At 43.4% G+C, this 27,164-nt stretch overlaps 1 protein-coding gene across 3 annotated transcripts in view; it reads right to left on the bottom strand.

Moving 5' to 3' along the window:
• Positions 1-2,104: 2,104 nt before the first annotated feature.
• The window catches only part of FRMD5 (FERM domain containing 5), a 102,559-nt gene continuing 77,499 nt past the window's right edge, over positions 2,105-27,164 (bottom strand). For all 3 annotated transcript variants that reach the window (XM_033919687.1, XM_033919688.1, XM_033919689.1), the window contains 2 exons: positions 20,882-20,988; positions 2,105-5,890 (listed from right to left, as the gene is read on the bottom strand). In XM_033919687.1, the coding sequence (XP_033775578.1) occupies positions 5,328-5,890; positions 20,882-20,988 (670 nt within the window). In that variant the 3' untranslated portion in view covers positions 2,105-5,327. The remainder of the gene's footprint in view (positions 5,891-20,881; positions 20,989-27,164) is intronic.

Here is a 27,164-nt window from a genome sequence, read left to right as displayed (position 1 = left end):
TGTAAAAAAAAAAAAAAAAAGGGTCATTAGTAACCTAAAGGCAAATAATCTTTTGCATTTGGCACAAGAACAGCTTCGTGTTTCTATTGCATATGAAAATTAAGAAATTCACATTTGTAGGGATCTTGACCAATGCATTGTTACTGATTTTCTAGTGATGGCTCCTAAAGCCTTGCATGTCCTACATCATAAGATGGCTGAAATGTGCTGAACTTGAGTCACTGCCTCCTTGCTCAGATCTGTTAAGAGGCTTTCACGGGGAGCAGCTCTAGAAGTTGCCAAACTTCCAGGTTTAGGACATCATGACAAACCATCATTACAAGGTTGCTGACTTGTAGAACAGTCTATTCCGACAGTGCTCTGGCTAGAACAGGTGAGGCAGTCTCTTTACAACATTGAACACCTCCAGAGCTGTGTGGGAGGGAGCAGCAAGCTCTCTGTTTTGACAGTGTTGACTTGGCCATTGCTGTAGGAACTCATGAATTATCAACATTAACCACGGAGAATGATCATTTCAGTTATCACTAATATATTTAAAAAGCTCTGAAGACATTTTAAAATGATCCTATCCTATGACATCTGAAAGCATTCCTGGCTATAGATAAAGATTAGAGTGACATCCAGATAAGACAAAGCAGATGTCCAGAATGACATAAAATATTCATGTCTAAAATAAAAATCAAGCCCCACTTGTTAATGTATAAAATACTGCCACGGTCAAATGTTTTTGAACTTAAAAAAACAGATTTGGGTCCTGGTGAAATTTGCTGTTTTCTAAACCACAAGATGCTGCTTTGGAGAAGCAGAGCATGGCCTCTACTCACTGCCCCAGAACCAGTGACGGTTGAAAATTCAGGGGCGCACACCAGGGAGCATCTTAACAGTTTTCTCAACCCCTGCCATGCACTCTGTTGGAGTTTTGCAGACAGAAGCCCAGCTGAGCACCTGCTTGCAAAGTTAGGGGGGGGGTTAAATTTCTTTAGTTTCTGCTCCTGAGCAGAGAGCTGATACAGAAACTATAGGAAGACAGGAGAGTCATACAGAGGTTGAATGGGACAATTCATTGCAGGTGTTTCAGCGCAGCGCTTGATGGAGAGATGCTGGGAGAATTTGGGGATGGGGGCATCACCCCCAAACACTGAATCAAGGGTTGACTAAGAATGCCAAACCCAAGTTCTAGTATGCCACACATCGCCGCCCCCCCCAAAAAAAAAAAAAAATTGCAGCAGGTTTTAGGCATCTGAAGGGAGTTAGGCACTTGAAAGCAATTTGCCTTCAAGAAGAAATTGCACATCTGCCTCCAAATGAGCCTAGCCTGCCAATAAGCTTATGAGAGAGAGAGCTGCTGCTGCTTCCTGTTCCTCTTTGGGTCTAGAATGATTCAGCGCTGAAATGGCCAAACAGAATCATCCTAGACCAAATGCAAAGGGATTAGGTTTCTATCTATACTTCCTCTATGCCTGAAGAGAGACAAGGCCACAGCCATTTACAGATGTGGTGGACTGTCTTATCACCCATCCCAGTGAGTGAGTGAGGTAGGAAAGAAAATTAAAACAGTCTTACTGGCATGGAAGCTCTGCGCTTGATGCACAAAAGGGTTCTCCATGGATGCTACCGATCCTCATAGCAGTCATCGAGGACCCTTTGCAAATGCATTATAAGCAGCTCAGTAGCATTCTAATGAGTTCTTGTAATGCACTAAAGGGAATGCCCCCGCCTTTATGAAGAAATTTTTCCAGCAACTCTGGAGCTGCCTTTAGCTCTTATGTGTGTATTGTGCACTTATACAACACACACATAACATCTGCACCCTCCAAAAAATAAAAAAATGCAGCCAAGTAGGTAGCCCATGCTCTCTGCTGGCTCAGCCAGAGCTGTGATCAACTGAGCTGATAGGAGAAGCCCGGAGGCAGCTTCAGGAAGTCCTACCTGCTCAGCACTAGAGCCATGATCAAAATGAGCTGGCAGGAAAATGGATGGAGCAGCTGTACCTAGCAATATGCTCTTCTGAGCAGGGGCCAGGCACAGTTCCTCTCACTTTTGCCTGGGCTACTCTGCATAAATAGCATGCATATAATTTGCATGCTATTGCGCTGAGCATCACCTGATAAATACTGGGTCGGGAGCAATTTTTTTTTTTTTTTTTTAATACCATGGAGCTTCGAGCATTGGGATCTTGGTCTCCACTATCTCTACCTGATGGAGGTGGAGAGATGAAAAACGTATCTGAATTCAAGAAAGCTTGGGATATTTACATTGGATCTCTAAAGGTGGCATGGATCGGGCATATGGCTTTTATCTACTACGTATTCTTTTTCTCTGCTTCTGTGATTGATTTTGTTCTTTTGGGAGGGCAGGAAAGCAAGTTTGCAGTCCTATTTCCTCCTGGCTATGGAAAAATGTTACTGGCTTGAGTTCTAGCACAATTTTGTTACGCATGTAGTTCATAGGCTTTCACTCTTCTACCAGAGGTAAAAGCTATTAGGAAGAGCACTTTTGATGAAAGAGCTGCAGATTTCAGAGGTTCAAATAATGATTTATAAAGGAAATTAAAGTTAAGGGTTGCCTGGACTAGGGGCTTTCTGCAGAGTTCATTTGACAAAGAAGCCCTTTCATGAAGCATAAAATAATAAGACACTGGAACACTGCAAGGCTATTGCCTGGGGTGTGACTGACTAGACAGCTTCTCAGTGCCCTCTCCTAGAAGATATCTGGAGCTTAAGACAATACAAGCGATGCTAATACTGAAGCAAGGTGGTAGGCAAATGATAAGATTCTGGTCATTTGTGAAACATTACACACTTAAGTGCCTGACCCAGAGCCAGATGCTCTAAGATCGCTCTTAAAATCCTGTAGGTCACTGTGGCACCAGTAAATTGTCTGATTTCAAAACAGCAACCAATGCTCCAAAAACCACATACAAATGAGTGTCACAGAGGTTTGTGGAAATCCCTTCTGATCAGTTGTCGGAGAAAGCGACTGACTGATGTGCAGAGCTGGCAGGGGAAGACCTAAAGAAGCCTGTTGCTGCTCAGCTGTTTGGAGCAGGAAAGTCTTTTTTTTTCATGGGCAGATGTGCATGTGTTACACTCCCTCCCGCTGCTGGTGATACCCCAAGAATCACCCCGGTAGGGATGCCCACTGCCGATTTCTACCCCCCACCAGCAGAAGGGATACCTACTCCCTCTGGCCGGCCTGCCCACCTATTCAAATGGCAGGCCTCCTTCCCAATGCATCCTGGGAGGGGCCTAAGACATGGATTGGCCCAGGCGCTTAAGACACCTATGGGAAGAGGCCCAAGTCTCTGATTGGCCAATCAGCATATTAGGCCCCTGTCCATTGATGGTGGGAGGGAGTGGGCATCCTTCCTGCTGTCCTTCAATTCAAGGGTTTTTGGTTTTTTTTTAATTTTCCAGGGTGGGGGGCAGTGTCTGAACAGTCAAGCCTTACTTTACTGGCCAATCAGTACTCAGGCACTGACCGATAAGTAAGGCTACAGCAGCTCAGACCCTGCCAGAAAATTTTGCCTACAAATGTGGCACACAACAATGTTAGGGAATCAGCAGGTGATAACAGAGAATTACCTTGCGTGCTCCTTTAAATATTGATGAGCCCATTTTACTGCCCTATTAATGAGCTCGTTGTAGTACATGGCAGAGTCGGAGACTACGAGGAAGCTCAGGACAGGCTGTTCTGATAATCAGTCGATAAAAATACTGGCTGGAACCGGTTTTGTAACCAGGTTACATGCACGGTAAATTTTGAGAATCCTGCCCTGAGAAAAAAAGCATGAGCTTCAGATCATCACGTTCAGGTTTGGTCTTCACACCATGGTAAGAACTGACCACTTGAAGCTTCTAAGCAAACTCTCTCAAGCTAAACACTTGAAAAGGAAGGAAAGTGGCTCTCCCTTTGGTGCACAGAAATAATTGCACAGGGATGCATGTCTGCACCATGCACAGCTCCCATGTTGATATTAGATTTGCAAGGAGACTTCTTTTAAATTTAGATGGAGTTTTCAAAATGTCATGAGATGGCCCTTGTTCAGCTCTTTTAAAGAACTTTAGTATGGAACAGGGTATTTGTTGTTTACATGGGCAGCAGAAATGGAGAGTTTGCTTTGAAATGTTTATGGCTGAAGTTCTGCATCCGACTAACCAAAGCAAGTCTGAGACTAGGCTTCAGTATTTTAAGTAGCACAATGCCCACTCAAGCCATACAATTAAAAAAACTATCAGAAGTACTAATAAAATAGCATTTTTCTTGTTAAAATATACATTGAAAGTCTCTTTTGTACAAAATCAAGTTAAGAAAAATTCTGAGGCAAAAGAATGTTTCCGGTTTCCATGAGCAGGTGCACAGCCCTGCGGGCACACTGTCCTTTGCAAAGGCTCTTCACATTATCTCCAGCTTCAAAGCATCCTTGGGAAAGATCACTAGCCATGGTGCAGTGGTCTCTTTAGGCTGGGCACATATATCCTCCACCTAAGTCGGAGCAAACCAAGGGTTCGTCTCAATCTGCAAATCATTTGTGAAAGGTGGCATCATGAGACTTTTTTCAGGGTCCAATCAGATGAACACAACCCTGTTGACCAAGGGAAGAGGGGGGCTCTTAACTCCTTCACTGGCATCCCCATTATCCAACATGAATTTCTGTATTATTCTAATCATAAGTATAGATGATGTTTTGTTTCATACAATAATATTGACCATTGGAAGGGCCAAGGAACAGCATCCGTTGGCCTTAAGACAGCCTTGTTTGAATGCCTGCTTGCTCCTAACTCACCACGCTTACAGCTTTAGACCTTAAAACAAAGTGACAATATCAGAGTACACTGGGTTGGGTGATTCACGATGGAAATGTTAACACTGAGCTATCAATGGCACGCATTATTTCTAAAAATGTTTAGACTGTAGAGGACGATGCAGCATAAGGAAAATTTAGATTTTAATAAGGTAGGTACACATAGCTGTCCTAAATTAGCTGCATCCTCTTGCAGGCTCCTTCTACAGCCTAAGATCACTGCTACCCCCAGCCCTACTCAGCTATTACCTGAACTATTAACATCTTGCATCCGATATGCTGGAAAAAGCCAAGCACACAGAGAAAGAAAGCATTAGCAAGATTCAAAAAGCCCGTGAACCAGAGAAAGAGAAGCGTGCCAAGTGTTTCCTTTCTCTGTCTTTGGGTCTGGCATTCACCTGCCTTGGAAGCCTCTCTCCTTCCCATGTTTCCATTACAATGCAGATGAGTTCACGTGTTATTGCCTGGGCCGTATGGCAGGCTCTTCTTAGGGCACGAGGAAAATGGCCAGGACTTTTCATCCTCACGTATCTTTTAGCAGACCCAGCACCAAGCGCAGCTTGCAGGCAAACCACCGTCGCAGGGGACAAAAGTACTGATAGTGAAACTGTTCAAATTCTGGGGTCTGACGGATATCTTGCAAGAATGCCACATCCAGTTCTGACTCAGTTAAGATGATGAGGAGCAGTAGCAAAACAAAGAGGAGCCCAAGGGAGACGAGGAAGAGGCGAAGGACGCTGCAAACAAACATGTTCATCTGCTCGGCCTGCGTGTGGCTGCGCAGGCAGAGATACCGGACCTCTACACCCAGCTCTGTTGATGTTGGGGTGCTGCCTTCAGACTCATTCTCTTCCTCAATGCTGCAAGGGCTGCCGTTGATCTGTCTGCCTAACAGCAGCTCTAGGCTCTGCTCTGCCACTGGGGTAGGAAGCACACTTTCGGAAGGGCTGTACACCTCATCTGCAATGGTGGTTTCTCCCACACTGCCCTCACGCACAGCAGCAGATGTACAGGGAAGAAAGGCATCACTGTGAGACGCGGAGCGCACTGGAGTGGAGTGAGCGCTGTCCCGCAAGGACTCCAGACCTAGGGTAGAAAGAAAAGACAGCCAAATCAAAAAGCACTCTCGCCAACAAATCTCCCTGGGAAATTAGTGCTACAGGAAACGTCAAACATAAGGTCTGCACATAATTTGTGGTGGAAGAGGAGCCAAATGCTTAGAGCAGCAGGCAGAGAACTAGGGGACCGCTGAGGTACAAACTTAAGATTTAAGCTCTTTCGCCTCAGAGAAATACCTACTTTAGGTTTTATTTAAAATTTGATACTATCACTTATATTTTCTTCTCCCCCTTCCACCGATGTATTACTGCACATTCTTAACCTATATTTCTTCATGTCTTTCTCTCCACTTGCTTTCTGGACTTAGTGTTGTTTCTTAACGCTGAACCCATACAAGACTGGCGCCCTCTTTCTCTATCTGCTGCGACATGCAGTCCATGGACTCTCTTGCTTTCTCTGATTCCAATAAGAATTTGGGGTTACTCTAGTTCTTCTCTCTCCACTAAAGCTATGTTTACAATCGCTAACCATGAAAGCCTGCCGTCTTCCCTTCTGAGCGCCTCCAGCAAAGTAAGAGCCTCCCTGAATACTCTTTCAGAAGTTGACTGAAGAAGCTGTTTCTTTAAGTAGCACCAGCTCCTCTCACCTTTCACTCTATTTATACTCTGGCTCTTCCTTACACAGGTTTCTGTTCAGCGCTCACAGATTGATGGCAGGGTATGTTCCACTCCAGTTATAGAGAAGGCATTTGATACCGTTTCATAGGAAAGGGTGATAAATAAACTGAGGTCTTGAACTACCAAACTAGATTTTATTTTGGTTGAGTGATTAGTAAATAAAGTTCATGTCACATAAAACAAGGAATGATAACAGATGTGATTTAAGAACAGTTGGTAGGAAAGCTCTCTCTTTTAGCAGATAAAAAAGATTTGTAAAAAAAATGAACAGTTCAAACTGAGTTGGGGGGGGGGGGGAAGCAGTGAACAAGAAAGTAGCAACAAAAGTTCATCTAAAATATCCACAATTTTCAATTTATGTGAAACAAGCAAAATCACATTAAAGTGGTTCCCCAATGCGGACAATGTCAACACAGCAGCTCAGTGATGCCAGTCAGAGGAACTATTAACATTCCCTACAGCACAAGATGACTGATTGCAGTACAGTATGGCTGATATATTCCCCTTGACATACCAAATGCAAGACAAATATAAAAAAACTTTTTAAACTGCACACTAGTCAACATGAGCGCTGTTACATGAAGATTGTTTCCTGATGTTAGTGATTTTGATTGCTCCGATTAAACGTTAGTGCCAAGAGAGATGATATAGAAGGACTGAAGAGGTTGTGGAGCGAGACCTCACCTGGAATAGTGAATCCAATTCTAAATGAAATACCTCCAGCAGACAAGAAAGCCTAACAAGACTGTCCAAATTCTGGAGCCCAAGCACTATGAAATGAGACTCAAGAACCTACAGCAGGCAAGAGAGGGAGGGGTCTACCAAGGAGACCCAGCTACCTCAAAGGCAGAACATTAAGCTGCACAGTTTAAAATGTTGTTAAAACATATTTATTTTATTTATTTATTAATTATTTATTAAGTGGTAAAAGGAAGCAGGGGAAACCAAAGGCCCATTGGCTGGATACCATTAAGAATGGCACAGGAATGATCATCAAGCAATTGAAAGAAACCGTGGAAAACAGGGAAGCATGATGAGATCTGGCCTATAGAGTATCCAAGGGTCAGATAGTAGTAGTAGTTTTGTAAAGGGTACATGGAAGGCACCATGTGCACTCTGCTGTTTGTGGTTATATCCCTTTGCTTTGTTTTATGCTATTTTGTTGATCTTAATAAAATGTTAATTTAAAAAAAGAAAAAAAAAAAAATTTTCTATACCGTTCTTCCAAGGGAGCTCAGAACGGTTTACATGAATTTATTCAGGTTCTCAAGCATTTTCCCTGTCTGACCCAATGTACCTGGAGTAATGGGGGGGATTTAAGCAACTTGCCCAGTGTGGGTTTTAATCCACAATTTCAGAGTGCTGAGGCTGTAGCTTTAACCACTGCACCACACTCTCTCCCTTTTGGGTCAACAGTTTCACATTTATATACCATGACTCTACCTAAAAATCTGAGCTAGATAGTGACAGCAGAATAATGTTTAGATAATGGGGGGGGATATGATGTGGTATGATACCGTGTTTCCCCCAAAATAAGACAAGTGTCTTATATTCATTTGGGGCCCCAAAAAGGCACTAGGTCTTATTTTCGGGAAGGGCTTATTTTTTTCATGTACATGATCATCTCTCCCTTCCTCTCCTTCACCCCAATTCTTCCTCTTTCCTTTCTCCCACATGTGCAACATCTTTCCTCCCCTCTCACCCATCCCCTTGTGCCTTCCCTCTGCAGCATCTTTCTATCCCTCCCATCATTCGTGCAGCAGAACCCTTGAGCAACTGCCGCCGCCTCCGCCGCACAGCCAAACTGTTGAACCCTCACTGACCCTCCATCCTTCCCTCTCAACCGATCCCCGCGACCATAAATTCCTTCCGGCAGAGGAGCGTCGGGCCAGCAGCACTCACAGGCTGCTTCGTGGCCTTCTCGCTGTGTGCCGCGTTACTGATGATGTCATCAGTACACAGAAAGCCCCAGCGAGAAGGCCATGAACCAGCCTGTGAGTGCTGCTGCCCGACACTCCTCTGCCGGAAGGTATTTATGGTATGCTGTCCTCTTTTGACTTTCATACTGTTGTGCAGGGCATTGCAAGTGGTTCAAAATGCAGTGGCCAGATTGATAACAGGAACGTCGTGATATGAGCATATTACACCTTATCTTCGACAGTTACACTAGCTGCCTGTTGCATTTAGAATTCAGTATAAAGCAGTGATGATCTATCATCAATTCTTATACAGTACGATCCCTGAATTCTTTAAGAATAATCTGACTAATTACCAACCGAAAAAATCATTGTGCTCTGAAAATTCAGCGCTGCTGAAAGCGAATGCTAATCTAAAATATGTGGAAACCAATGTAATGACCTTTTGTTGTGCAGGGATAAGATTGTGGAACTCCCTCGTTGGGCAAATACGGAAATGTAGTGATAGGAGAACATTCAGAAAACTACTTAAAACACAATTATTTGTAAACGCGCATCTTTAAGTAGTGATTTACCCTGTTTGCTGACTTTCTGAAGGATTTGATTATTTGTGTTTATCTGTTTTATTTGTTGCAAAATTTTATGTATGTTAACATTTTGTAAACCGTTTTGGCTTAAAACGGTATAGAAATTTTTGAAATAAATAAATATTGGACATGGTGGTGCGGTAGAGATGCATGGGAAAGAGAGATATGAGGGAATAATGTTGGATGTGGTAAATTCCACTTAAAAACGGTTTCAAAAACAGAACCTGCCTGCATTGCGCATGTGTGGCCTACAGTGTGTAGAATAGTACTTAGGCAGGGGTAATTTATTAAGATTTGAAGAGGGTTTGAGAACATAAGAATAGCCGCTGCTGGGTCAGACCAGTGGTCCATCGTGCCCAGCAGTCCGCTCACGTGGCGGCTCCCAGGTCACAGACCAGTGCTCTAAATGAGTCCAGCCTCACCTGTGAACATTCCAGTTTAGCAGGAACTTGTCCAACTTTGTCTTGAAAACCTGGAGGGTGTTTTCCCCTATAATAGACTCCGGAAGAGCGTTCGTTTTCTACCACTCTCTGGGTGAAGAACATAAGCAATGCCTCTGCCGGGTCAGACCTGAGGTCCATCATGCCCAGCAGTCCGCTCACGCGGCGGCCCAACAGGTCCAGGACCTGTGCAGTAATCCTCTATTTATACCCTTCTAACCCCTTTTCCAGCAGGAAACTGTCCAATCCTTTCTTAAGCCCCAGTACCGTACTCTGCCCTATTACTTTCTCTGGAAGCGCATTCCAGGTGTCCACCACATGTTGGGTAAAGAAGAACTTCCTTGCATTTGTTTTGAATCTGTCCCCTTTCAACTTTTCTGAATGCCCTCTTTTATTCGAAAGTTTGAAGAATCTGTCCCTCTCTACTCTCTCTATGCCCTTCATGATCTTGTAAGTCTCTATCATATCCCCTCTAAATCTCCTCTTCTCCAGGGAAAAGAGACCCAGTTTCTCCAATCTCTCAGCGTATGACAGGTTTTCCATCCCTTTTATCAGACGTGTCGCTCTCCTCTGTAACACCATATTCTTCTTAAGGTATGGTGACCAATACTGGACGCAGTTTGTACGGAATCTATCCCCTTTCAACTTTAGAGAGTCCCCTCTCATTCTCCCTACCTTGGAGAGGGTGAACAATCTGTCTTTATCTGCTCAGTCTATTCCCTTCAGTATTTTTAATGTTTCAATCATGTCCCCTCTCAGTCTCCTCTTTTCAAGGGAGAAGAGGCCCAGCTTCTCCAATCTCTCACTGTACGACAACTCCTCCAGCCCCTTAACCCTTTCGAGTAGTACCGTGTCCTTCTTCATGTATGGCGACCAGTGCTGGACGAAGTACTCCAGGTGAGGGCGCATCATGGCCCGGTACAGTGGCATGATAACCTTCTCCAATCTGTTTGTGATCCCCTTCTTAATCATTCTTAGCATTCTGTTCGCCCTTTTCGCTGCCGCACATTGCGCGGAAGGCTTCATCAACTTGTTGATCAGAACTCCAAAGTCTCTTTCCTGGGAGGTTTCTCCAAGTACCGCCCTGGACATCCTGTATTCGTGTATGAGATTTTTGTTACCGACATGCATCATTTTACACTTATCCATGTTGAACCTCATTTGCCATGTCGATGCCCAGTTATCGAGCTTATGTCACGTTGCAGATCTTCGCAATCCCCGTGTCTTCACTACTCTGAATAACTTCAAATTGTCCACAAATTTAATCATCTCACTCATCATACCAATGTCCAGATTGTTTATAAAGATGTTGAAGAGCATGGGTCCTCGCACCGAGCCCTGCGGCACCCCACTGGTGACACTATTCCAATCTGAGAATTGTCCATTTACCTCCACTCTCTGTTTCCTATGCTCCAGCCAGTTTTAAATCTATGTGAGTATTTCACCCTCGATTCCATGGAATGCAGTTTTCTGAAATAGTCATTCATGTGGAACTTTGTCGAACGCCTTCTGAAAATCCAGATATACAATGTCGACCGGGTCACCCTTGTCTATTCGCCTGTTTACTCCCTCAAAGAAGTGCAGCAAGTTCGTCAGGCAAGATCTGGTCCTCATCAGATCGTGTCCGTCAAGGTGATCAATGATGCGGTCCTTTATCAGTGCCTCTACCATCTTTCCCGGTTCCGAGGTCAGACTCACCGGTCTGTAGTTTCGCGGATCTCCTCTCGAACCTTTTTTGAAGATTGGCGTAATGTTCGCCATCTTCCAGTCTTCCGGAATCTTTCCCGATTTGATCGGCAGATTGGCTTTTAGCTGAAGCAGTTCAGCTATAGTCCCTTTCAGTTCCTTGATTACCCTCAGAGGGATGCCATCCGGTCCCGGGGATTTATCGCTCTTAAGCCTATCAATCTGTTTGCATACCTCTTCTAGACTGACCATCAACCCTGTCAGTTTACTGTCTTCATTTCCAGCATATAGCCTATTGGATTCCGGCATGCTGTGTATATCGTCTTTGGTAAATACAGATGCAAAAAATGTGTTCAGTCTGTCGGCGATTGCTTTGTCCTCCTTTAGCGCTCCCTTTATTCCTTGGTTATCCAACGGTCCCCACCGCTTCCTTTGCGGGTCGTTTCCCTTTAATATATCGAAAGAACGTCTTGAAGTGTTTTGCCTCCTTGGCTATTTTTTCCTCGTAGTCTCTTTTGGCCCCTTTTACCGCCTTATAGCATCTGCATTGATGTTGTTTGTGCTTATTCCAGTTTTCATCCGTTTTTGCCCTTTTCCATTCCTTAAACAAAGTTTTGTCGTCTCTGATCGCTTCCTTCACCTCTACAGTGAGCCATGTCGGTTCTTTATTCTTTTTCCTCTTGGATCTTTTGTTGATATGCAGTATATATAGATTTTGTGTCTCGGTGACTGTGTCCTGAAAAAGGGACCAAGCTTGCTCTAGCATTTTTACAGTGCTTATCCTTTTCTTAATCTTCTTCCCCACCATGAGTCTCATTCCTTCGTAATTCCCTTTTTGGAATTTCAGCGCTGTGGCCGTCGTTTTGGACCGATGTTTCTCACCTGCATCCAGGTCGAAATCATATTGTGATCGCTCTTTCCCAGCGTCCCTTCTACTTCTATATCTTATGCCGGTCCTCGCAGGCCATTTATAATTAAGTCCAGAATTGCATTTCCTCTAGTACTTTCCTTGACAAGTTGTTCCAGGAAGCAATTGCCTACAGCATCCAAGAACTTGGTCTCCCTAACACAGCTGGAGGTGCCTAGGTTCCAGTCTATTCCCGGATAGTTGAAGTCACCCATGATAACTGTGTTGCCTCCCTTGCAGTTGCGTTTAATCTCGTCTGTCATTTCTCCGTCAATTTCTTCAGACTGCCCTGGGGGTCAGTAGTAGATGCCGATCTTCATTTCCAGGACATTTGTTCCCAGAATTTTGACCCATAGAGACTCTAACTTATCCGTCAGTTGTGGCGCATTCTCTCCAGTAGATTCAATTCCCTCTTTGACATATATGGCAATGCCCCCACCTTTTTGAGCCACTCTGTCTCTGCAGTATAGTTTGTATCCTGGTAACACAGTGTCCCAGATATTTTCCTAAGTCCACCATGTTTCTGCGAAGCCGATGTCAACGTTATCTTTTTGTGCCATAGCTTCTAATTCACCCATCTTATTCCTTAGGCTCCTTGTGTTCGTGTACATACACTTGAGTTTACAACCTGTTCCTTTCTTGCATTTCCTTCCCTCTTGTGTCCCTTTCAATCTGTCTTGCTTGTGATTCGATGGGTCTTCCCCTATATCTTGCTGCTGTTATGTTTTGGGGAGAGTTAGGATTGGATTGGGGAGGGGTAGAGGATTTCTTGTTGTCCTCTGCTACCTGGGAGGGTGATTTTGCTACCTCCATGGGTTGTGATAATGTTTTCTGAAGTTTTGGGTTTTTTTTCCACCTTCCATACATTGTTTTGATTGTGCTAAGCAGCCAATGTCCATTTAGGTTTCGCTGTTAACTATGGGATTTGTTCAAATATTTTGTTACTGCCTGCTTATTTGTTCTGCTTAACAGTGGATCATTTATCTCTTCCTTGTGTGAGTAAGGGGTGGGGGTTCACAACGTTTATTGTCATTGACTATAGATCAAGTTATGCATAGAGAGTTGTTCGTGTATTATGGCAAGAAGAATCTGTAAGGTTTTATATTCTGTTTCTTCTTTTGAAAATCAATAAAACACATGGTTGAATAACCTAAAAAAAACAAACAAACAAAAATATGCAAGACCACATTTGCAACACACACGTACCACTAGGGCTTGTTCTTGGTATCTTTTTTATAAAGGCATAGGTGGCTTTTTGCAACATTATAAAATTACCTTTCTCAACACAGACAGTCACTCGCAATAAGGTAACCAATACAGTCTGCTACTGTCACCCAAATCCTTCCTCACAGCTCTCTCTGTTTCACAATCTACATTTTACAATAGGAACATTTATTTTTTTATTTGTTTTAAAAATGTATATACCATCTACAACTAGGTGGTTTACAGAGTATGAACATAAAAGGAATAAACATCACAAAAAAAAAAAAAGTGATTCCACCGAATACATTTATGGACAGTGATCATTACTGTTTTGATTAGCAAGGCTGCACTGATGTAGCTCCATATATTCACATACGGATGTCAAGTACAGATACCCATAGTTTACAAAGTTGTACAACATGCATCTCTAGGTTCGCATATGTTACACGCTTACACAGATACAAAAGCTCACGTCAGTACCTAGTGTTGTGACTTCTCTGTAGTCCGGATGACTGCTGTAACTGAACGAAGTTAGTGCTGGAAGGAGAGGCACAGCCCCAAGTGCTTTTCCCAGAAGCCGAGGCCCCAGGCTTAGCACCCGAACTTTCACATCCCGATAACAGTGGTTGATCATTCTTAGATGCACATTCACCTTGGTTTTTATCTTTATCAGACACTTCACCATAGTGGCCCAAATAATAAGGTCGATGCTACTAAACTAGTATCCAAAGATGTTTACTGTACTTCCTTCTTTCCCAGGTTGCTCCTGCCCTGCTCTTTCTATTTCATGCATACAGCCTGTCCCTGCCTAGTTTGAGACTTATCCACTGCACAGAGCCTGCTCCTATACTGAAGGGACTGGATGCTGACAGTAGTCTCTAAAACATAATGACATACATGGCTATGAGGTCTTAGACTCTGCATTCCCTGATATTTTGGGATGTGCTATATTTACTACTGATATAACTTCTGCCTGACAACCACCTGTCATCTCAATTTCTTCCCCTGTAAGTTGGGATTTTCTGCTGGCTAAGTACGAATTAGATGTATAGGGAGGACTCAACGTGCAACTAGAATTCAACTCCTATCAAGAACAAAACATACTGTGTATACCTAGAAACACAGAAGCATGATGGCAGATATACAAATGGCCCATCCAGTCTGCCCATCCACTATCCCCTCCTCTCCCTAAGAGATCTCACATGACTGTCCACACTTTCTTGAATTCAGACACCTCTACCGGGAGACTATTCCATGCATCTACCACCCTTTCTTAATTTCATCCTATCCTCTCTCACTTTGCCTATGCTAATGACATACAATTACTCCACCCCCTCAATCCAAACAACAAATCAAATCTTTCAGATATCAACTTCAAACTAATCAAAATTAATAACAACATATGAATTGCCGCTGCTGGGTCAGACCAGTTGTCCATCGTGCCCAGCAGTGGTTCAGCAGGAACTTGTCTAACTTTGTCTGGAATCCCTGGAGGGTGTTTTCCCCTATAACAGCCTTCGGGAGAGTGTTTCAGTTTTCCACCACTCTCGGTAAAGAAGAACTTCCTTACGTTTGTACGGAATCTATCCCCTTTTAACTTTAGAGAGTGCCCTTTCGTTCTCTCTACCTTGGAGAGGGTGAACAACCTTTCTTTATCTACTATTCCCTTCAGTATCTTAAATGTTTCTATCATGTCCCCTCTCAAGTCTCCTCTTTTCAAGGACTATCAATTTCAAACTGAAACTGAATTCAGAAAAGACGAAAATTTTCTTGGCAAGCCCAAAGGACAAAATCACTACAACAACAATACATCTAAACGGTCACGACCACCCACCATCTAAAACAATAAAAATTCTAGGAGTCACCTTAGATACCCACTTGACCCTGATCGAACACAGTAATTCGGTGACTAAAAAGTGCTTCTCCACACTTTGGAAACTAAAAACCATAAAAAAAATACTTCGATCCGCTATCTTTCAGACTACTGGTACAGTCATTGATTCTATCCACCCTGGACTACTGCAACATCATTTATGTGGGTATACCTAAAAAAACCGTGAGAAAATTAAGAATAGTTCAAAACACTGCCGTCTGCTTAATATTCGGACTAAAGAAAAGTGACCACGTTAGTCCCTCCTACAGACTGCTGCATTGGTTGCCAATAGAGGCACATATCCTATTCAAATTCTCTTGCTTCTGTTATAAACTGGTGTGGGGATTGGCCCCCAATTATTTACTGTCTCATTTCGAATTCTACACCCCCGCAAGGACAACCAGAAACCACAGCCTCTTTGCCTACCCGAAAATCGCAGGTTGCAGATACCGAACCTTTCTGGATAGAACATTCAAGTTTCAAGCTGGTAGGCAGCAAACTTGGCTAGGCCAGTGTTTTTCAACCTTTTTTGGGCAAAGGCACACTTGTTTCATGAAAAAAATCACGAGGCACACCACCATTAGAAAATGTTAAAAAATTTAACTCTCTGCTTATATTGACTATATATAAAGTAATTCTCTTGAATAGGAATCAAATAAACACAAAGAAAGTATTTTATAATTACTTTATTACGAAATAAAAATTATAAAAATTATAAAATACTTTATTCAGTGCGAAACCTGGGCCTGTTTGGCTGAACACAAAGCTGATATTCTGGCTGGAATCGAAGAAAGACACACACGTAGCTCTTCGTCAACAGCTCTCAGTCTCTCTCTGTATTTGGTTTTTATAGCATACAAAAATAGACAAATATACCCTCCATCCTTTTTATTAAACCACAATAGCAGTTTTTAGCGCAGGGAGCTGCGCTGAATGCCCAGCGCTGCTCTTGACCCTCATAGGCTCCCTGCGCAAAAACCACTATTGCGGTTTAGTAAAAGGTGACCATATTGTAAAATATAGACAGCAGATATAAATTCAGAACTGTGCATAGTAAGTGAAGGGAAGTTTTCATCTCTGGGAATTTACCCAGTTAACTATTAAGTTATTTGGGCAAATTCCTTTGAAAACTGTGGTAATACTGCCTCCACTTTGCTAAATTTAAAATAAAATCATTTTTCCTACCTTGTCTGGTGATTTCTGGTTGCACTTTCTTCTTCTGACTGTGCATCCAATCTTTCTTCCCTTCTATCAGCCTGTATGCTTTCTCTCCTCCACACCTCATTCCCTCCCCCAACTTTTTCTTCCTCTCTCCCTGACCTTTCTTTCTTTCTGTTTCTCTTCTTTCCTTCTGTTTCCCTGCCTGCCCCCTTTCTTTCTTTCTCCCTGCCGTTCCCCAAGCCACTGCCACTGCCGCTGCCATCGGGGAACAGGACCCACCAATGGATAACAGGCCCCAAAGCCGACGCGGACGCATGCTCTCCCTGACGTCAATTGTGCAATCGGAGAGGAAGTTCCGCCCAGCCAGGCAGCGATTGGCTGGCCCGAACTTCCTCTCCAACTACAGAATTGACGTCGGGGAGAAGAAGACTTATCGGCTCGATAGATTAGATCGCCAAGACAAAGTGAGTCCTGTGTGATCGACTCACTTTGCCTTGGCGAGCTACTGGCGCCCCTGCCTCGGGCCCCCTGTCAGCTCCGGGCCCGGCGGCCCTGCGGCACACCAGGCAACATCTCGCGGCACACTAGTGTGCCGCGGAACACCGGTTGAAAAACACTGGGCTAGGCTACCTCATTGATGGTGCCAGGTTGACATACGGCACCTTTCGGAAAGAAATAAAGACCTCCCTATTCAATAAATTCATTTCCTAGCCAGACTTCCTCCCCCCTTTTCAAACTTACCGCTTATTTTACAGAATCCTCTTTTCCTCATTTATGACACCCTGCACTCACTGTTTGTTTAATGCTCTCTTCACAATTTGTATCCAGCTATTCGCTGGCTTTTTTACAACCATTTCAATGTAAGTTGTCAAAAAAAAAAAAAATTATATAGTAGCTTATGTATATCTTTCCTCTTGCCAATTTGCACCATGTAATCACTGACCGCCCTGTGATCTCTTCTTTAATTTGTACACTGTAATTTGCTGTAATCTCTTCTTTATCTGTACACTGTAATTCGCTGATTGTACAGCTAATCTTCTCTGTGAACCGCCTAGAAGTCGCAAGATTATGGCGGTATAGAAAAATAAAGTTATTCAAGTTTCAAGTTTATTAGAAATTTGATGAATCGCTTATACATAATTTACTAAGCGAATTACATTAAAATCCAAAATATGCATACATTAAAATACAAGATATGCATACAACATATAAATTTAAAAAATAACTACTCAGAAAAGGGGTTAGACGAACAGACCAACAGACAAAACTAAATGAAGGGATAAAGTTACAAAATTAATAATTTTGAAAAGAAGGAAACAATAAAGGGAAAAAAACATCAGGAGGGGTATCTCCTCTAGCCCCTTTATCATTTTAGTTGCTCTTCTCTGGATCCTTTCGAGCAGTACCGTGTCCTCCTTCATGTACAGTGACCAGTGCTGGACGCAGTATTCCAGGTGAGGGCGTACCATGGCCGGTACAGCGGCATGATAACCTCCTCCGATCTGTTCATGATCCCCTTCTTAATCATTCCTAGCATACTGTTTGCCCTTTGACTATTAGTTGAAGCAGTTCAGCTATAGCCCCTTTCAGTTCCTTGATTACCCTCAGATAGATGCCATCCGGTCCAGGGGATTTATCATTTTTAAGCCTATCAATCTGTCTGCATAACTCTTCTATACTGATCATCAACCCTATCAGTTTCCCATCTTCGTTTCTTGTGTATAGGCTGTCGGCTTCCAGTATGTTGTGTATATCCTCTTCGGTAAACACTGACGCAAAAAATGTGTTCAGTTTGTCAGTGATAGTTTTGTCCTCCTTTAGCACTCCCTTTATTCCATGGTCATCCAACGGCCCCACCGCTTCTTTCACGAGTCGTTTTCCCTTAATATATCGAAAGAACGACTTGAAGTTTTTTGCTTCCTTGGCTATTTTTTCCTCGTAGTCTCTTTTGGCCCCTCTTATCACCTTATAGCACCTAAGAACATAAGCATCGCCTCTGCCGAGTCAGACCACAGGTCCATCGTGCCCAGCAGTCCGCTCCCCCGGCGGCCCCCCAGGTCAGTGACCTGCAAATGAGCCTCTTTTGAAGACATTTTGACCTGTATAGTACCCCCTCTATCTATATCCCTCAATCCCCTTTTCCTTCAGGAACCTGTCCAACCCCTTCTTGAAACCCAAAATCATACTCTGCTCCACCACCTCCTCTGGAAGTGCATTCCAGGCATCCACCACCCTCTGAGTGAAGAAGAACTTCCTAGCATTTGTTCTGAATCTGTCTCCCTTCAATTTTCTTGAGTGCCCTCTTGTTCTTGTTTCCCCTGCCAGTCTGAAGAATCTGTCCCTCTCACGTGGGATCTTTTAGGGAGTGAATTCAGGGGAGGGGATATTTGGAATGGGCAGACTTGGTGGGCTATAGCCCTTTTCTGCAGCTTTTTTCTATGTTTCTATGTTTCTACTCCTGCTTTGATGCTGTTTGTGCTTTTTCCAGTTTTCGTCCGTTTTTTATCTTTTCTATTCTTCTTGTCTCTGATCGCTTCCTTCACCACTACAGTTCCTTGTTCTTTTTCCTCTTGGATCCTTTGTTGATACACAGTATATACAGATTTGCGCCTCGGTGACCATGTCCTTAAAAAGCTTGCTCTAGCGTCTTTACAGTGTTTATCCTCTTCTTAATCTTCTTCCCCACCATGAGTCTCATCCCTTCGTAATTCCCTTTTTGGAAGTTCAGTGCCATGGCCGTCGTTCTGGATTGATGTTTCACCCTTGTGTCCAGGTCGAAGCGGATCATATTGTGATCACTGGTTCCCAGCGTCCCTTCTACTTCTACATGGCTTCAGCAAAATAGAAACATAGAAACTGACGGCAGAAAAGGGCCACGGCACATCTAGTCTGCCCACACTAATGACCCACCCCCTAACTTCCTCCGTGAAGAGATCCCATGTGCCAATCCCATTTTTTCTTAAAATCTGGCACTCTGCTGGCCTCAATTACCTGTAGTGGAAGACTATTCCAGCGATCAGCCACCCTGTTGGTGAAGAAATATTTTCTGGTGTCACCATGAAATTTCCCACCCCTGAGTTTCAATGGATGCCCTCTTGTAGCCGTGGGACCTTTAAGAAAAAAGATATCTTCTTCCACCTTGATACGGTCCGTGACATATTTGAACGTCTCGATCATGTCTCCCCTCTCTCTGCGTTCCTCGAGTGAGTATAGCTGCAACTTATCCAGCCGTTCCTCATACGGGAGATCCTTGAGTCCTGAGACCATCCGGGTGGCTATTCGCTGAACCGACTCAACTCTCAGCACATCTTTGTGGTAATGTGGCCACCAGAATTGTACACAGTATTCCAGATGGGGTCTCACCATGGATCTGTTATCATTAAATATCTATAAATCAAAGTGTGTATTGTTTCCTGCCTCCGTTACTGATCATCTAGCTGATCCCATCAAGACAGACTCAATCCCAGTTCAATTAGACACTAAGGTGAAAATACAAGGAATCATTCTGGACCAAAACCTCTCTTTTCACCAGCAAATCAGCTCAGTAGTTAGTAAATGCTTCTATAAATTAAAACTCATTCAATCTCTTTCATCATTACTTGATCCTCCATCCCTAAATATTCTTATCCACTCCCTTATCATTTCAAACATTGACTACTGTAATACCCTTTTAACAGGGTATAAACCAAAAAGAGATACGCAGACTCTAAATTCTACAGTCACACCCAAGTCCTGCTCCTCTTTCATCCCCTAAACTATATGGTTCCCTCGGGTTTTTGCAGGCCAAATGCATGACCATGCATTTCTTAGCATTAAATCTTAGCTGCCAAATTTCAGACCATTTCTCAACCTTCATTAGGTCCTTCCTAATGTTGTTATCCATACCATCAGGGGTGTCTACTCTACTGCAGATTTTGGTATCATTTGCAAAGAGGCCAATATTATCAGACAGCCCTTCAGCAATATTGTTTAGAAAAATGGTGCAGAAATACTATTCTGGGTTCTGATTTGATTTAACTGAATCACAGCTGTCAAACTTTATGGGATGATAGCCTCTCAGCACAGAGCACAAGAAACAACAGAAAGCCAAAACACATTGCGATACAACCACAGAATAAAACCTAAGATGAACAAGACCAATATGCAATCTGCAACTCAATCATCCAGCAGCCATTATCCCTGTATAACATCGCACCTACACTCAAACAATACTCACAAGACTAGAAAATCTGCAAGTGGGAAAAGCTATGGGACCAGATGGGATACATCCCAGAATAGTGAAATCCTGGCAGAACTTGTTAAGGGTTTATTTAAAAGATCTTTAGAGACGGGAGAGGTTCTGCAGGATTGGAAACTATCAAATTTGGTAACCTCTTCACAAAAGCAGGGACAGAGAAGAAACAGGAAACTACAGACCTGTAAGCCTCAGGTCAGTGGTAGGAAAAATGATGGAGTCACTGCTGAAGGAAAAGATAAGTTAAATTTCTAGAATTTAAAGGAATGGTATTAAATGTTACCATCTCTTCACTGCCAACCTTCTCTTTGCACCTCAAAAATGGACACCCTACCTTCCATGATGGAGATATGAACAGCTCTCCGCCGTGTCCTTGGCACACTGCTTAATCTTGGGCCATGTGTGATCGATGGGCAGCTGCGGCTGGGCACAAGACCAGATCTGTAACAGTAAACCAAAGACTGTTAATATGATCTCTATGAGATTTGTCAAATAAAGACTCTCAAATGGAAAGAAAGAGGAAGAGAGACAATCAGCAACCATGTATAAAATCTACAATAACACTATGAATTTCTGGTACTCAATCACCACAAATCAACCTATGACAAAGCAGGCACTGAAAACACCTCAGGCCCCAGAATACCAGTACAGATGGGAAGAGAGAAAAGCAGGACTGAAGCTGATCCCTACATAGTATAACTACAAACTATCAGATTATCTCACCTCTATTATACATGTTGACCACACAAACCCTCACCACATACAGAATAAGGGACCATGAAATTAGGAGGAATGTGAAGACAAAAACTGAATTGAGAATGGGACTTGTATACTGCCTTTTTGTGGCTTTGGCATTCAAAGCAGTGGGCACTGGAGTATTAGGTGACTTGCCCTGGGTCACAAGAAGCAGAACTGGGATTTGATCTCAACTTCTGGGTACAGAAGCAGCAGTTCTACCAGTTAGCCACATCTTCCCTAACTCAAAAAGGTAGACTTTGCATTCAGTGTAACATCATAAAAATAGAAACAGAAATGAATTTCCTCCTGTACTGGGCACAAAAGAAAACCAACACAGCAGTGATCCGCATTTTCCAAAGTTGACAGAAAGGAGAAATCTCTATACAACCTTGAAAGAAACCAGAGAAACAGCAACAACAGGTGCAAAAATTGTTTCTGGGTTAGTAATATAATCTGACCAAAGAAAATATGGACCAGCACCAGAATCCAGAAAAAGCAAAGTTATTTACCTTTCCCAGACACAGCAGGAAAACTCTCACATCTGAATTAATTTTTTGCCTGGGTGACCAGAGAACTGGATTGAGGTCTTACGTTAGATTAATCTACTTAGATTTCAGCAAAGCCTTTGACAGTTCCTCATTGTAGGCTCTTGAATAAACCTGACAGGCTAAAATTAGAGCCCAAACTGGTGAACTGGATTAGAAACTGGTTGAAAGACAAGACACCAGAGGGTGGTGGTTAATGGAAATCACTCGGAGGAAGGAAAGGCAAGTAGTGGAGTGCCTCCAGAAACAGTGCTGGGGCTGATTCAGTTTAATATATTTGTGAGCAACATTGCCGAAGGGTCAGAGAGAACTGAAAACATGAAAAAAAGATCTGCAAAAGTTAGAAAAAAGGTCAATGTTTGGCAATTAGAATTCAATGCAAAGAAGTACAAAGTGATGCACTTGGAGAGTACAAATCCAAGGGAGCTGTATGTGCTAAGAGGTGAAATATGCACAGATAGGGAGGGACCTTGGGGGTGATAGTATCTGAGGATTTGAAGGCGATGAAATAGTATGGTATGGCAGTGGCTGTAACCAGAAGAATGCTAGGCTGTAGAGAAAGAGAGAGAGAGGTGTATCCAGCAGAAGAAAGGAAGTGTTGATGCCCCTGTAGAAGTCATTGGGGAGTACTGTGTTCAGATTGAGGCCATATCTTGCTAAGGTTATAAAAAGACTTGAAATGGTCCAGAGGAAGGTGACAAAAATAGTGTGGGGCTTGCATCAAAAGACATACAAGAAGAGAGTGGAAGACCTGAATATGTACACCCTACAGGAGAGGAGGGACTGGTATAAATATGGAAACAAATCTTTTCCAGAGAAGGGAAACAATAAAACTAGAGGACAGGAATTGAGGTTGAGGGTGGTCGACATAGGAGTAATGTAAGGAAATTGTTTTTCACAGAGAGGATGGTTGATGGTCGGAATGCCCTCCATAGGGAGGTAGTGGAGACAAAAAGGTGATGGAATTCAAAAAGATGCAGGATGAAGAGAGACTGGGATGAATGGACAGATGCTGAAATATTATTAGAAATTAGAGAGGCTAACAAACTGGGTAACTCAGTAATAATGGGTGATTTCAATTACCTCGATATTGACTGGATAAATGTATCAATCCAATCAAAGGCTTAATGGTTCAAATCTTATAATAATCACATTAATATAATCCACTATAATAATCTATTTAAATAGCAGGTAATAGATAGATATTGACCTCCTTCCGTTATTTCACCTCCCCTTATCTACTATTTTTCAGGGGAAAAAGATTCAGTTTTTGAGCAATTAACCCATATGGGTCACTAAAGGATTCATCTCCCTTCTAACCACTGTTAAACATTTTAGCTTGGGCCTCCAAGATTGGTCTGCTAATCAGTATTCTTTGCTCCTGCTGACGAATGAATCATATGCTCATGGCTTTGTCTAAACTGGGAGAAATTGAATAACAAACTCATACTGGAATCAAAACGTGGATTCATATTTGCTCAGCTCTTGAGACACAGAAGCTTGGATTTACTTTTTCTATAGCTGCCAATTTCTCTTCGATGGTATATTCTCGTAAACACTTTCAACTTACCATTTTTTACTAACTTTATAGTTGCACCAACTTGTCAAAAGTCGCACTCAGGAAGTAGAATATCACTCCAAGCACTTGTTTCACATGCACTATATGTGAAAGGCCACACATGTACTAACAAGAACCATGTCTTACTTTGCTAAATTTAGGATCCATGTTCACCCATGCCTTAAGCGATACCACAAGTTAATGGACTCCATACTGCTTAATCTCTGCTGTATGTATTTACTCAGGTTCCTTTGTCTAATACCACATTTTGTTTTAAATTCAGAAATTATTCAGTGTGCTATATATGCAAAAGGAAGGAAAATGAGGAGAGAGAAAATCTTGTTCATATCTTTGTAGTTCTGCAATTTCATTTTGAGTTCTTTCAGTACTTTGGGATATATACCTTCCGCTGCTTGTCAATTTGGCTTATTACATCTTCCAAGTTCACCAAGATTTGATTTAGTCCTCCATATCATCAACATCCTTAAAACCATTTCTTACATTCTCCTTCATAGAAAGGAAGCAAAGAATTAATACAGTTTTTCTGCTAGGTCTTGTCCTCCCCGAGTGCTCTTTTACAATATGATGATTTTAACAGTCCAACTGACTCCCTCATAAGTTTTCTGCTTCTAATGTACCGGAAAGCACAGTTACTTACCGTAACAGGTGTTATACAGGGACAGAAGGCAGATATTCTTAACTGATGGTTGACGGCACCGACAGAGCCCCGGTACGGACAATTTTAGAGTGATAGCACTCTAAGAACTTAGAAAGTTCTAGATAGTCCGCACCGCGCATGCGCAAGTGCCTTCCCGCCCGACGGAGGTGCGCGGATCCCAGTTAAGATAAGCCAGCTAACAAGCCAACCCGGGGAGGAGGGAGGGTCGTAAGAATATCTGCCTGCTGTCCCTGGATAACACCTGTTACAGTAACTGTGCTTTATCCCAGGACAAGCAGGCAGTCTATTCTTAACTGATGGGTGACCTCCAAGCTAACAAAGAGGGATGGAGGGACGGTTGGCTATTAGGAAAATAAATTTTGCAAAACAGATTAGCCGAAGTGTCCATCCCGTCTGGAGAATGCATCCAGACAGTAATGAGAAGTGAAAGTATGAAATGAGGACCAAGTAGCAGCCTTGCAGATTTCCTCAATAGGTGTAGATCTGAGGAAAGCTACAGATTGTGCCATAGCTCTAACCTTATGGGCCGTGACGGAATCTTCCAGTGCCAGTCTGCACTGAGCGTAACAGAACGAAATGCAAGCAGCAAGTCAGTTGGAAATCATTTGTTTAGAAACAGGATGACCCAGCTTATTAGGATCAAAAGAGAGAAAAAGCTGGGGAGATGATCTATGAGGTTTGGTGCACTCTAAATAGTAAGCCAAAGCACGCTTACAATCCAAAGTATGCAAAGCTTGTTCTCCAGGGTGAGAATGAGGTTTAGGGAAGAAAACAGGTAAGACAATGGACTGATTAAGATGAAAGTCAGAGACTACTTTAGGCAGGAACTTTGGATGAGTACGAAGAACCACCTTGTCATGGTGAAAAACAGTGAAAGGTGGGTCTGCCACTAGTGCATGTAACTCACTGACCCTCCTGGCAGAGGTGAGAGCAATAAGGAAGACCACTTTCCAAGTGAGGAATTTGAGATGGGCTGTGGCCAATGGTTCAAAGGGAGGCTTCATTAAAGAAGAAAGGACCACATTAAGGTCCCAGATAACAGGAGGAGGCTTAAGAGGTGGTTTCACATTGAAAAGGCTCCGCATGAATCTGGAAACCAAAGGATGAGCAGTAAGAGGTTTTCCATGAACAGGCTCATGAAAAGCAGTAATAGCACTGAGGTGGACTCTGATGGAGGTAGACTTGAGACCAGAGTCAGACAAAAAGAGTAAATAATCCAAGACCAGTTCTACAGCCAACGAAGTTGGATTAGGATGATGATGAAGAAGACACCAGGAAGAAAACCGAGTCCACTTCTGTTGATAACATTGGAGAGTGGCCGGCTTCCTGGAGGCATCAAGAATATGACGGACCGGCTGAGAAAGGAGTGTTTGAGCCGAACTCAGCCCGAGAGAAACCAAGCTGTCAGGTGCAGAGATTGCGGGTTGGGATGTAGAAGGGATTGCTGCTGTTGAGTAAGCAGTGTGGGAAACACTGGTAGAACTATGGGCTCCCTGGAACTGAGTTTAAGAAGAAGGGAGAACCAATGTTGCCTGGGCCACCGTGGAACAATGAGAATCATGGTGGCTGTCTCCCTCTGGAGTTTGAATAGAGTCTGCAACATGAGAGGCAGAGGAGGAAAGGCATAAAGAAACCGATGCGTCCAATTGAGGAGAAACGCATCTGCTGCCAGACGATGAGAGGAGTAGAGTCTGGAACAAAATTGGGGCAGTTGGTGGTTGTGAGGAGCTGCAAAAAGGTCCACCCGAGGAGTGCCCCATTGAGCAAAAATGGACTGGAGAGTGGCAGGATCGAGGGTCCATTCGTGAGGTTGGAGAATTCTGCTGAGGTTGTCTGCCAATGAATTCTGTTCACCTTGAGGAATAGACTGCGAGCTGTCGTCCAAGACCAAATTTTCTGAGCTTCCTGACATAATCGGCGAGAGCCCATCCCGCCTTGTTTGTTGATGTAGTACATTGCGACTTGATTGTCTGTGCACAGAAGAAGAACCTGGGGACAGAGAAGATGCTGAAATGCCTTGAGAGCATAAAACATTGCTCTGAGTTCCAGGAAACTGATGTGATGTTGACGCTCCTGGACCGTCCAAAGACCTTGAGTTTGTAGGTGGGCCATGTGAGCTCCCCAGGCATACGGGGAGGCATCTGTGGTAATGATCATGCGATGAGGAGGGAGATGAAACAGAAGGCCTCTGGAAAGATTTGACGAGTTCAACCACCATTGAAGAGATTGCCGAAGAGACGATGTCACAGATATGTGTCGTGAACAAGGATCTGTCGTCTGGGACCATTGAGTGGCCAGGGTCCACTGAGGAGTACGCAGGTGAAGATGTGCGAGGGGGGTAACATGAACTGTCGAGACCATATGACCCAAGAGAACCATCATGTGCCTGGCAGAAATGGTGCACTAGGGGGAGCACTTGATGACAGAGATGGAGGAGGGTTTGGAGACGGTCGGGTGGAAGAAACACCCTCATGAGATTGGTGTCCAGGATCGCTCCAATGAATTGAAGTCGTTGGGTGGGAATGAGATGCGACTTCGGAAAATTGATCTCGAAACCCAGAAGATGAAGGAAAGAGATGATCTGGTTCGTTGCTTGAAGCACTTGCTGCGATGAAGGAGCTTTGATCAACCAGTCGTCCAGGTAAGGAAAAACCTGCATCCCGTCAGACCGTAGAAAAGCAGCCACCACTATGAGACACTTTGTGAAGACTCTGGGGGAGGATGCGAGGCCGAAGGGCAGTACTGTGTATTGGTAATGACGATGATGGATCAAAAATCTGAGGTACCGCCTGGAAGTCAGATGGATAGGGATGTGAGTGTAGGCCTCTTTGAGATCTAGGGAGCATAGCCAGTCGCCCTGAGTGAAAGAGGATAAAGTGTGGCGAGGGAGAGCATTTTGAACTTCTCCTTGACCAAACACTTGTTGAGTTCCCTGAGATCTAAGATGGGTCTGAGATCTCCGGTCTTTTTGGGGACCAGGAAGTACTGGGAGTAAAACCCCTGTCCTCTCTGATCTAGAGGGACTTCCTCTATAGCATTCAGAAGAAGAAGGGATTGAACCTCCTGTAATAGTAGGGAGGACTGAGACGTGTTTAAA

This window comes from Geotrypetes seraphini, chromosome 14 (genome assembly GCF_902459505.1).
Source record: "Geotrypetes seraphini chromosome 14, aGeoSer1.1, whole genome shotgun sequence".
Lineage (NCBI taxonomy): Eukaryota > Metazoa > Chordata > Amphibia > Gymnophiona > Dermophiidae > Geotrypetes > Geotrypetes seraphini.
Note: the sequence above shows the minus strand (reverse complement) of the source record. Positions and strands in the feature narration are given on the sequence as shown.